The sequence below is a fragment of the Lynx rufus genome, unplaced genomic scaffold, assembly GCF_022079265.1.
Source record: "Lynx rufus isolate CCGP_SWC_20201006 ecotype Redwood Valley unplaced genomic scaffold, mLynRuf1.p SCAF_23, whole genome shotgun sequence".
NCBI lineage: Eukaryota > Metazoa > Chordata > Mammalia > Carnivora > Felidae > Lynx > Lynx rufus.
The window spans coordinates 6,763,451-6,776,210 of record NW_025814838.1 but is presented as its reverse complement, the minus strand read 5'-3'; the positions used below and the strand labels follow the sequence as shown (position 1 = coordinate 6,776,210).

The 12,760-nt window shown below is 41.1% G+C and overlaps 1 protein-coding gene across 2 annotated transcripts in view; it reads right to left on the bottom strand.

Annotated features, from left to right (window-relative positions):
• USP31 (ubiquitin specific peptidase 31) overlaps positions 1–12,760 on the bottom strand; it is a 100,583-nt gene that overhangs the window by 57,274 nt on the left and 30,549 nt on the right. For both annotated transcript variants that reach the window (XM_047087099.1, XM_047087100.1), the window contains exons 6-10: positions 12,495–12,639; positions 6,198–6,378; positions 2,766–2,877; positions 2,057–2,151; positions 77–154 (exon numbers count right to left, since the gene is read on the bottom strand). In XM_047087099.1, the coding sequence (XP_046943055.1) occupies positions 77–154; positions 2,057–2,151; positions 2,766–2,877; positions 6,198–6,378; positions 12,495–12,639 (611 nt within the window). The remainder of the gene's footprint in view (positions 1–76; positions 155–2,056; positions 2,152–2,765; positions 2,878–6,197; positions 6,379–12,494; positions 12,640–12,760) is intronic.

Below are 12,760 nucleotides of genomic sequence, written 5' to 3'. Positions count from 1 at the left end.
GAGGGATCAAAGGGATGCTATTAAAAATGGTAATTAAAACGATGATTCTATAAACAGTAAATAAAACAATACTCACAAATCTTTTGTTTCCTTGTCCCATTCTACCACTAACTTCACATGAGCAGTGCCACCTGGTCCACAAGATTTTAATGCCCTAGAGGATGGAGAAGGAAGTCACATATTATGCTCTTAATAAATTATTTTACTTATGATTATATCCTATCTGAAATTTGATATCATAATGTGATTGCTGAAAATGTTCAACACTGTTCCTCATCAGAGTTTCTAGCAAGACAATTATGACTTCATATTTAGAATAACTAGGTTACAACTGGACTGAAAAATCCTTAAATTAAAATGTCCAGTACAGGGGGTGCCTGGGTGGCGCAGTCGGTTAAGCGTCCGACTTCAGCCAGGTCACGATCTCGCGGTCCGTGAGTTCGAGCCCCGCGTCAGGCTCCGGGCTGATGGCTCGGAGCCTGGAGCCTGTTTCCGATTCTGTGTCTCCCTCTCTCTCTGCCCCTCCCCCGTTCATGCTCTGTCTCTCTCTGTCCCAAAAATAAATAAAAACGTTGAAAAAAAAATTTTTTTTAAATGTCCAGTACAGAAGGAGATTAGAAGAAATCAGTCTCACATTATGTAGGCTGTCTACAATCACTCTCAGATGTTCTTTATGACCCTTCCAACTATTTGTCTCATTTCTCACCAACCCAAATAGAGACCAGATAGTAGTCCCTCTGGAAACAAAGTCTTGCTCCTACACCTCTTCTCCCCCATAACCCACGCCTGGGCCCTTGGACTGTGCCCCATGCCAATCCAAACTGTGCCCTTCCTGCAAGGTACCCCTCAAGTTCCATCCCTGTCTTTTATAAAGCACTCCCCTCAGGTGGCCTTTCTTGTCACCATCTCCTGAGAAACTCTTTCAGCAAGAGTAGTCAATATTAATTACCCATCTAATATTTGTTACGCTTTGCAGTATTCTGGATCAGTATCTAATCTCTTAACTCTTGTCTCTAAAACCAAACATAAACTGCTTTCAAACACAACCACATTGTATACTTTTTTTGGAATCTTAAAGTGCAAACACCACAATATTTGCTGAAAAATCATAATAAAGATAATGTGAGTTTTTGTATTTATGCAACTATATATATATATATATATATACACACACACACATATGTGTATTCTTTTATTAATGCAGTAGGGTGTTGGAAGCATGTAGAAAAAGCAGGGAGGTAGCAGAGGGAAGCGACTAGGTCTACTGAGGGAGAGGAGGAACAGTGTGAAGGTTCAAGGGAATGGAATGATCCACAGAGGACACCACACATGCAAAGGCACACACGAGTCGTGCCACGTGTTCCAACAATCCTCATGCTGGGATACTGCTGAAGATTTAAGATGAGGGGAAGAGCCTGACAAACGGGGTGTAAGCAGGGTTCAAACTGTAGAGCTTCATACACTGTGGAAGATGGGCTTCATCTTTTAGGTCACAGGTTGCCATTTAAGATTTCCAGGAGGAGGGGCACCCGGGTGGCGCAGTTGGTTAAGCATCCAACTTCAGCTCAGGTCATGATCTCACGGTTCAGGGGTTCGAGCCCCACATCGGGGGCTCTGTGCTGACAGCTCAGAGCCTGGAGCCTGCTTCGGATTCTGTGTCTCCCTCTCTCTCTGCCCCTACCCCACTCATGCTCTGTCTCTGTCTCTCTCTCTCTTTCTCAAAATAAATAAACATTAAGAAAAAAAATTTCCAGGAGGAAAGCGGCATGATGAGAATTCTACTTTGGAAAACTTCCATCTTGGCTGAGTATGAAAGTGTAATTATATCTGTAGTCCTGGGACATACATTAATTTGCTTTCCTGACAGGAGGACTCCAGGTTTTTCTGATTTCGAAAAAGATCATAAAACATATCATACTCAAATATGAATGAAAAGTAAAAAGTATACTTAATTTCTAAACGAGCCTAAGAGCCTACATACGTAGGTGGAAACTGTACCAGCCGTCACTAGAAATTATACATGAGCATAAATAAAATTGTAGAAGACAATTTTTACCTTTCTACCGTTGGGTGGCACAGGGGTTTCTCCTCCTGGGGCAGCAAGTATGTTATCCCCACAACACTGACGACACGCAAACTGAATGGACACACCTGCATCAAACAGTAAAAGAGGATTTGACTGAATTTCTCTTCCAAGGCATGTGCGTCACAGTAGCATTTCCAAAACAGATTAGAGAGACAGCAAATGGTTTGGCAAAATGCTTCTCTCTGATATTCTATTAGGTTGTTGAGCCACTCTTACACACTTTAAATATGATTTACCTAAATGCAGTTTACATATCAAATATGTTATGCAGGACAAGTAACATGCTGCTTTAGGCTGAACGTTAACTTCATGTAAGTCTCCCATGGATACCTTAATATAGTAGTCGTAATTTTGAAAGTACACAGATAGCTGTTCTACAAAATCTCTCCAAGCTGATCGTGTGCTAATCTTTATTAGATAAATATATATTATAAAGAAATACCCAGCAGTTCAAGGAAATTCTTGCAGTGGCCAGAAAATGAGGGGCTAAGTCCTCAGTCTTGAAAATCTGAACACAGCTGATTTTACTAAACAGCTTTGCACACAGCTCCTTGGCATCCCAGCGCCATGTCTGGTCTTCCCTAAGTGCAGAGGTCCAAAACTCAAACTTCTCTGCAGGGACTGTTTCATCGTTGGGTACACACGCATGCTGTGCTGGGGCATCCAGATGCCGACCCACCTGAATGCAAACCGTGGGCCTCAGGAAATACTTCATCTTCTCCAAGATTTCCTTCTGCAGAAGGTCCCATGCTATTGTCTTCTCCAAGTGCAGCACAAAAGGCAGTCCAAATCTAACACACATAAATATTGCAATCGCCTTAAAAGTATGGCAATTCTTTTAATCCTGTAATTCTTTATTCATGATCTCTTAAAATGGAACAACTATCTAATTGGGTTTAGGACGGTTCTCAAAATAAAACAAACAGGAAATGTAACAGTTACTCCCAGAAGTGGATAAAAAAGTCAGAAAAGAAGCTTAGATTTCTAAATGAAATTTAATACCTCATGTGCCAAAATGGCTTCTAGGGGATATTAGGTCACAAGAGGCCAGGATCAATGAATATGGTAAGGAAAGAGAGCGGGAGTGGACACGCTCCGACAAACGGCATGGGTCCACAAAAAGGGGTCAGGTGCTGGAGGAATAGATGGCTGGAAGGTCTAGTGGGCAGGTGGCTGTACCCTGGTAATCTGACAAGCAAGTGACACTGAAAGTCAGCTCCCAGCCTAGAGGAGAAGCCAGGTAGCCCCTGCCCATGCTGGGCTCTCAGGAGTCAGAGGATCAGAGGCAGTACCATGTACATGTACCATGTAAGGCTCTGGCAGTACTCAGATCACCAAGGGAGCTTGAAACAACAATGATGCCCGGCAGTCCCCTGAGACTGCACTGTAATCACTCTGGTATGTAGCTCAAGCACTGAGCTTTGCTGAGGAAGCCCCAGATGGTTCTAACACGCAGCCAGGGCAGGACCACAGGCCCAGCCTCACTCTCACTCACACCTGGCCACTCATACCTACTCATTGTGCCCTACATGTATGCTACTCACCCAGCCAGGTCTCTGTGCAGCCAACTCCTTCAGCTTGAACAACCCTCCCACCTCTTCCCTAAGCCACTCCCTAGTCCCCCACATCAAGACCCAGGGGAGGGATTCTTCCCCAGGAAGCACCCTGTTGATCGGCTCCCTGTGCTATTTGGGCCACTGCACTCACTACACCATGCGAAAGATAAGGTCTATCTCCCTAACTCCCACCAGTAAACCAAGGCAGGAACTGTGATTTATTTATCATAGTCATCCAAACAGCCTACCCCTAAGAATCCGTAAGTGTTTAATGAACAAATGAACAAAGAGATAAACCTTGACTCAGGGTGAAGCAGAGGCACTCACATCAAGAAAGCTGCTCCTGGAGCACCTGGATGGCTCAGCCGGTTGAGTGTCTCTTGATTTCAGCTCAGGTCATGATCTCACTGTTCGTGGGTTTGAGCCTCACACCAGACTCAGGGCTCACTGTGCAGAGCCTGCTTGGAATTCTCTCTCTCTCTCCCCTTCTCTCTCTTCTCCCCTCCCCTGTCTCTCTCAAAATAAATAAACAAACAAAAAAGGAAAGCTGTTCCTATGACCTCAGCCTACACACAGCAGTACTCCACAACCAGCACCATGATGGGAGATAAATTACAAGCACATGTAAATCAGCCACTCCTGGTTTTCACATGATCATGTCCTCACTTGTAAGGGGATAGTATTACGAAAGGGACTCCACAAGTTCTTTATTTTATATCAACGGGCTGAGCTGCCTTTCTTTCTGCCCTGTAAACATGCCACGCTCCTCTCGGTCTCAGGGTCTTTGTACTCATGTTCCCTCATCACGGATCCTTCTCCCCAGAGGCTCACACTGTCTCCTCACTCGGAGGACTCCGCTCCGTGCTGCATCCCGGGGTGGACCTCCCTGTCCCCCTCTCCAGCGAGTCTTGCCACTCTCTCACTCCAGCCTGCTTTCATATCTTCAAGGTGCTGATGACTGTCTGAAGTTAAGTGTGTTTACTTGTTCGCAGTCGGTCTGTCCTCACTGGGACAGAAGCTCCACAAAAACACAGTCTATCTCGTTCACTGCTCTACCCCCAGGGTCGGAACAGTGCCCGACACACTGTAAACACCACAGCATTTGTCAACCAATATCATATATATACAAATCAACATATTTCACACTTATGTTATTGAACCATCATTAAATAAGGAAATTACTGCAAAGCAACATTTTAAAAGGCTAATGTAATGCTACCCTGACAAACAGCAGAAACAAAGTCCTTTGTCCCTGAAATTTATCCATATCTTGTTGTTACTCAGGTTACATTACCACTGTGACAAAGCTGCTTTAAAAGATAGTCATATAAGGACTTTAAGAGACAAAACAGATAAACATAAGGGAAGGGAAACAAAAATAATATAAAAATAGGGAGGGGGACAAAAGAGACTCATAAATATGGAGAACAAACTGAGGGCTGCTGGAGGGGTTGTGGGAGGGGGGATGGGCTAAATGGGTAAGGGGCATTAGGGAATCTACTGAAATCAATGCTTCACTATATACTAATTTGGATGTAAATTTTAAAAAATAAAAATTAAAGTAAAAAAAAAAAAAAAGATAGTCTAAACCTCCCATAAATTCTTAGCAGGAACAGATTTGAGAGAGATTTGTGACTCCCAAATTTCTGACTTAAGCAGCTGAATGAATAGTGGTGCCATTCGCTGAGACAGGAAATGCTGGAGGACCAGATTTACAGGGTAAGAGAATCCGTACAGTTTGGAACCTAACACTGAGGTACATGTACCGTCCAAGTTGATATGCTAAGAATTAAAGAATTAAAAAAAAAAGAAGCTGTTAAGAAAGTAGCTGGATATAGGTCTATAGGATCCACGAGGCGCCTGAGCCGAAAATAAACACATGAAATGAGACATTGACAATTAGATGAGCTCGAAGAGCCTTTCTAATTCAGACTCTACCATCCTTATTTTAGATTCTCCCCCCCTCCCCAAACCCTCAAATCAGGTCAACTTACATTCTTTATAAATATCAGATTCAAAAATTAAAGATTTTTTATTTTTTTTAATTTTTTAAATGTTTATTTTTGAGAGAGACAGAGAGAGAGAGAGAGAGCGAGCATGTGCAAGCAGGAAAGGGACAGAGAGAGGGAATCCCAAGTAAGCTTCATGCTGTCGTGCAGAGCCTGATGCAGGGCTCACAAACTGTGAGATCATGACCTGAGCTAAAGTTGTATGCTTAACCAACTGAGCCACCCAGGTGCCCCTCATAGTTTTATTTTGTTTGTTTTTTTTTTAAATTGTTTATTGTGAGAGAGAGCAAGTGTGAGTGGGGGAGGGGCAGAGAGAGGGACGGAGGAAGAGAATTCCAAGTAGGCTCTGTGCTATCAGTGCAGGGTTCGATGTGGAGCTCAAACCCAGGAAACGTGAGATCATGACCTGAGCTGAAATCAAGACTGGGATGCTTGACCAACTGAGCTACCTTGGTGCCTGTCATCCCTACTTTTTAAAGCGTTTTAAATTGTTTGAAAACATTAGACTTTTAAAGTTTCAGCACTTACTGGTAGGTCAGTTTTTACCTTTTCCCTTGCTGCCCAGTGCAAGCTCGGTTACACACTAAAAGAACAATCTTGTCGCCTCCTGGTCTTGTCGGGGGCAAGTCTGTTTTCCCTTGCTTTGCTGCTGCCTGTGTACAAGAAGACAGTCGATGATGATCCAAGCCAAATTTCAAGTGGTTTAGATTGTTGTTTAAGTGGATTCCTGGAAAAAAAATTAAAAACAACTTATTCTATCTTTTCAAAATTCTTTCATTCATTCATTACAAAGAAATTTACCCAGCAGAGAAATTAAGAAGCTGTCATTATGTAATTTAAACTACAAACGAAAAAAGAACAAATGATTATGAGATAACCAGCCATTAAAATAATTTCTTAAGCATCTATCATTTCCTTTAAACTAGCTTTATATATCTTAAGAAGTGAAATTTAAAATTCTTCACTTCAGTGAATACTGGATACAGTTGTATTTTTTATTATTTATTTATTTTGAGGGAGAGTGTGCATGCATGCGCACAAGCACAGGAAACAGGCAGAGAGAGAATCCCAAGCAGGCTCCGCACTGTCATCATAGAGCCTGATATGGGTGGGGCTCAATCTCACAATCATGAGATTTTGAGAGCAAGTTTGCAGAGATAATCCACCAAGGCAAATTTAAGAGGAGACCATGCAACCAGGAACCAAATAAATTTTTAAAAAATAAAAAATTAAGACTAGTAAACGTGGAATGATCTTCAATATTTTAATAGCAGTTTCTTCTCCCTGATTAACAAGACAGACTTATAAAAAACAAAGTATAAACCGCACTTAACTAGACTCACAGACATTATAGGACATGTCAACTTTAATGCAATCAATCACCCTGGATGGACCTACATTTAAGTGAACAAAAATATATGATCGATAGGCATAATACAGGTTGCTAAGAATCAGGTCTTTAGAAATGCCTGAAAGCAGAGCTATCTGTCAATCTCAGCTACTCAGCAATTCAGTACCTAGTACAACGCCCTGCACTTAGTAGAAATTCGAAAGTGCTTGATCAAACAACCATTCATTTCAATGGAATACTACTCAACCATTAAAAAGAATAAAACCTTGGGGTAGCTCAGTCAGTCAAGGTTCCAACTCTTTTTAGCTCAGGTCATGATCTCACAGTTTGTGGCATCAAGCCCCATGTTGGGCTCTGTACTGATAGCACAGAGCCTGCTTGGGATTCTCTGTCCCTCTCTCTCTGCCCCCTTCCCCAGCTCGTGCATGTACACTCTCTCTCAAAATAAATAAACAAGAAAAAAAAAAAAAAAGAAGGACATCTTGCCATTTGCAGCAACATGGATGGACCTTGAAGGCATTATGCTAAGTGAAAGAAGTCAGAGAAAGACAAATACTGCATGATCTCACTTATATGCGGAATTTAAGACAACAACAACAAAACGAAGGCAGAGATACACAGAAGAAACTGGTGGTCGTAGAGGAGAGTGGGAGTGGTCAGGCAAAATCGGTGAAAAGGGTCAAAAGGTACAAACCTCAAGTTATAAAATAAATAAGTAATGGGATGTAATGTACATTATGGTGAGTATAGTTAATAATACTGTATTGTATATTTCAAAGTTGCTGAGAGTAGACCTTAAAAGCCCTCATCATAATAAAAAAAATTTTGTAACTCTATGGTGATGGATGTTAACTAGATTTCCTGTGATGATTATTTTGCAGTATATACAAACACCGAATCATTATGCTGTACCCCTGAAGCTAACATGTTATATGTCAATTACACCTCAACAAAAATAATAATAAAATTAAATTAAAATAATTGTTCACTTCTTTAATCTTTTGGAAGTATAGCCTAAGGAAATTATACCCCAACTTGCAAATAGAAGAAAGCCCTTCACCACCACCACCACACGCATAAATGAGAACAACAGCAAAAGGAGAATAAAAAGTGGCTTATAAAAAAGAATTCATAGCAGAATTCTGGCAATAACCTAAACATCCAGCAATACAAGACTTGCCAAACCTATTAAGGGACATCAGCATTACAGCAATTTAAAATAACAAGTATATGGTTAATACCAAAATAAATTCCAGATGAATTAGAGTTAAAAAAAAAAAAAAGTATACAGAAGCTAGAAATAAGGAAAAATGGAATCTTCATTAAGCTATTAAAGAGAAGAAAACTTTTTAACCTTAAATACCAAAAAGAAATCACAAGAGGAAAAACAGATTTCATTCCATAGCCATCTCAAACTTTGGTATGACAAAATAAAAATAAGAGAAGTCTGAATTTGAGACAATAAATGGCCTCACTGCCCAGCTTCTTGGCAGAAAGAAGGCTGGGGAGACCTGTTCTCAAGTGATAAGGGTCCCTAATGAGATGAGGGGGTACCACTCAACTGCACAGAAATCAAGCTCTGTGTTCAAACAGCAGGCCCAGTTACTACCAGCTGTAGTTATTCAACTCCCCAAGTCTTCCCTCATTTGTAAAACAGGGAAGGCAGCAAGTAGCCTCATAGGCCTCAAATAACTTATTCATAAAGATTAGAGCAAAGGCTAACACATACTTAGTAAAGTACAGTGTTCCAACAGAGCCACTCTCTGGTTAGAACACAATCACCTCGGACCTCATCAAATTCACTTAAAAACAAAATTTAGTATTAACCATTAACAACTGGGGTGTGAAAGGGGATTTGAGGAAATTTTCAGTTGAACATTATCTGGGCTCTTGCTCTGCATTAGGAACTATACTAAACTGCTGGGTACAGAAAGATAAAACAAAGCATAGCCCCAAGTGCAGAGAATTTCACAGCATGGTGCAGGCAGAGGAGGGAAAAAGATCATTTCCACGCAACATGCTGGTGTCAGAGATTAGCAGAAGCTTTGACTGGAACAAGGAAGAGGAGTAAGTCAGCAGCCTGATGTGGAGGAGGTAAGGAAAGGGTTTCAGGAAAAGGTGATGACTGAGTATTTTTTTACTGTAATGCAATTAAAAGTAGAAAACAAATTGAACAAACAAAAGCACACACATGAAAAAGCACCTGGAAAATAAAGCTCCTAGGTCAAAAAAATTAAAACTTGAATAACAGACTACCTAGAAACTAATAATGTAAATATGGGTGGGTATACCAGAGAAAACTGAATCCTAACTGGCAGTGGAGAAAGCTGATCAACCCAACATACAGAATTACCAAAAGGTTCAGAAACTAGAGGCACCCATGGAAGTAGGTGTGAAGGAAAAAGAACTAAAATAAGGACTTTCAAGAATGGCACCAAGATCATTCAAAGCGGAAAGAATGGTCTCTTGAGGCACCTGGTGGCTCAGCCCGTTAAGCTGGTGTCAGAGATTAGCAGAAGCTTTGACTGGAACAAAGCTTGATCTCAACTTGAGATCAAGTTGAGACTTGATCTCAACTCAGGTCTTGATCTCAGGGTCACATGAATTCAAGCCCCACATTTGGCTTCACGTGGGGCATGGAGCCTACTTAAAAAAAGAAAAAAAGAATGGTCTCTCCAACAAATGTTGGTGCTGTTTACCTACAAAAGATTGCAGCTGGACTCCCACCTCAAACCATACACAAAATTAATTCAAACGGAGCAAAGACCTAAATGTAAAAGCTAAAACTATAAAAACTCCTAGAAGTAAACACAGGAGTAAACTTCATGGTCCTGGATTTAAGGATGAAATCTTAGAGATGACACCCAAAGCATAAGCAATAAAAGAAGAAAAAAATTAGATCTCATCAAAACTAAGAACTTCTGTTCATCAAAAGACACTATCAAGAGAGTGAAAAGACAATTTATAGAATGGGAGAAAATATTTGCAAGTCACATATCTGACAAGGGTCTAGAATCTAGCATGTATCTCTTACAATACAACAACAACACCAACAACAGCACAATTTAAAAACGGGGCAAGAACTTGAATAGACATTTCTCTAAAGACGATAAACAAATGGCCAACAAGCACATGAAAAGATGATCGACTTCATGTATCACAACACACCACTTCACACCCACTAGGATGGCTATAATCAAAAAGATGGAAAATAATAAATGTTGCCAAGAATGTGGAGAAATTGTAACCCTCATATATTGGTTCAGCTGTTGCAGAAAACAGTCCAACAATTCCCCGGAAAGTTAAGCATAGAATTACCACGACCCAGTGTTTCCACTCTTAGGGGGATGTATGTGTGTGCGTCCCCCAAAAGAACTGTAACCAGGTATTCAAACAAATACTTGTATGTGAACAGTCACAGCACCACTATTTCATAATGTGGAAACAACCCAAATGTCCATCAACAGATGGAAAACAAAATATTCTATATACAAAAAAAACCTTTTTTTAAAGTGGGGGGGGTACCTGGGTGGCTCAGTCGGTTGAGCATCTGACTTCGGCTCAGGTCATGATCTCTTGGTCTGTGAGTTTGAGCACCGCGTCAGGCTCTGTACTGACAGCTTAGAGCCTGGAGCCTGCTTCAGATTCTGTGTCTCTCTCTCTCTCTCTCTCTCTCTCTGCCCCTCCCCTGCTCATGCTGTCTCTCTTACTCAAAGATAAACATAAAAAAAAATTTTTTTTTAATGTTCTACATACATATAATGGAATTAAAAATTTTTTTAATGTTTTATATACATATAATATTTAGCCATGAAATGGACGGAAGGACTGATAAATGCTACAACATGATTGAACCTTGAAACATGCTAAGTAAAAGAAACAAGTCACAAAAGGCCACAAGTTATGATTCTATTCACATGAAAGTCTAGACTAGGGAAATCTACAGAGACAGAGAGTAGAATAGTGGTCACTCAGGACTGGGTAGGATGGGTAGGTTGCAGGGAGGTGTGTGTAGGGGAGACAAAATAGGAGCTGAGAAAGGAGCTGGAGAAATGAATTCTCAACAGAGCAAACAGTGGGAAAGTATAAAAGTACACAGCATGTTTGAGAAAGAGAATGACCTGGGTAGGGTACATGGGGAAGGAGACAGAATATAGTAGACAGGCTGGAAAGAGAGGCAAGGACTCATCATGAGGGGCCAGGCATCCTTCCAAGGTGTTCAGATATAATCTTAGACAAAGGGGAAATCCTAGCAAATCAATAAAAAGCATGTAACATGACCAGAAATGTAAGTCGGAATCAGTCTGGTGGTACCATGGAGAAATAATTGAACAGAAGAAAGCCTAGGGATAAAGGTATTACTAGAGAAGTTACTAGAAAAAGCCCGGTTGACACTGGTCTGAGCTGTATCAGTGGCAAGAGAATGAGGAGGAAAACTGCATAGTGTTTACTTAGTTCTATGTGAATTTTGAGAGAGAGGTCAAAATTTGAAGAAGTGCTTGGATCCACCTTGGGTGAAAGTGGTGGCGCCATGATTCCACAGAAGAAACGCAGGAGGATCGGGTCTAAGAAATGCTGAGTGTTAAGACACCAACAGGACTTCTAAGCAGAGATTCCAGTGGACAGGCAGAAGTCAGGGAATGGAACCAGAAGGAAAGAGAGGGCGAGCAGGGGGGTTCAGTTCTAAAAATCATGGCAGTAGAAGAGATACTGATGAGACTGGATGGAACGACAGGTTCTCAAACCATGGTGTGCATCAGAATTGCCTGTGAAAAACAAGTTTGCTGGGCCCCACCCCCAGAGCTGCTCATTCAGTAGGTCCGGGGTGGGGTCTAGGAATCTATAGTTCTCACCAGTTCCCAGGTGCCTCTCATGCTTTAATAACCACTGGAGTCGAGAAAAAGGACAGAAGCCCCAGAACATGAAAAAGACCAGGAACAAAGTTCGAGTTGCCTAGCAACTTTCAAAATAGCCCCCAAATCCTGGAAGCACTATAGAGAGACACGCTGAGTTCCAAATCACAGACGAAACCACAGGAAAAGGAGGCACTGTCAAAGCTGTACTCTCTTGCTGCCTATGGATGCAAATTTCTTAAGAGCAAGGTATCAAGAAAACATTTTACAGCAAAGAGTTAGAATTTAGAAAGTATCAGAGCCGGGAACAAAATGCCAAAAAAACAACAAAAAAAAGATGGCAGCTATGGCATAATACACCTTCCCAAATGCTGTCATAAGATACTTAAGAATCACTTCAGGGAGGATTTAGTCAGTTCTGAGCCTCCAATTGTAGAGAGGAAAGGTTAGAAAAGAAATAGTGAGAACTGCCTTCTTCCAGAGAAACATGTTACCATAAAATTTATGCCATCCTAAAAACAAGCATTATGTGTATTTTTACCACAGTTAAAAAAAATTATGCCATCACATAATAGACATCTCAAAAGGGTATACAGTTGTGAAACCTGCAAACCCCTGTGGAAACAGATGCTCATTTACCTCTTTGACTGAGAATTCCTTCAGGCCTAAATATTTCTGGAGTCTCAAAGGCAAAAATGCAGTCGCTTTCATGGACTGTTTCCAGGTCGTCTGTGTCACAAAAGGAACGATGGAACCCATCATAGTACATTTCCGTTAACACAATCTAAAAACGGGAAAAATGTAAACAGTTGGATAACTGGAAAGTCAATACGAATTGATCTCCCAATTCTACCATGAACTTCTGTAGCCTGTCAGGATTTGTGGTGATGTGAGAGGGCTCTGAG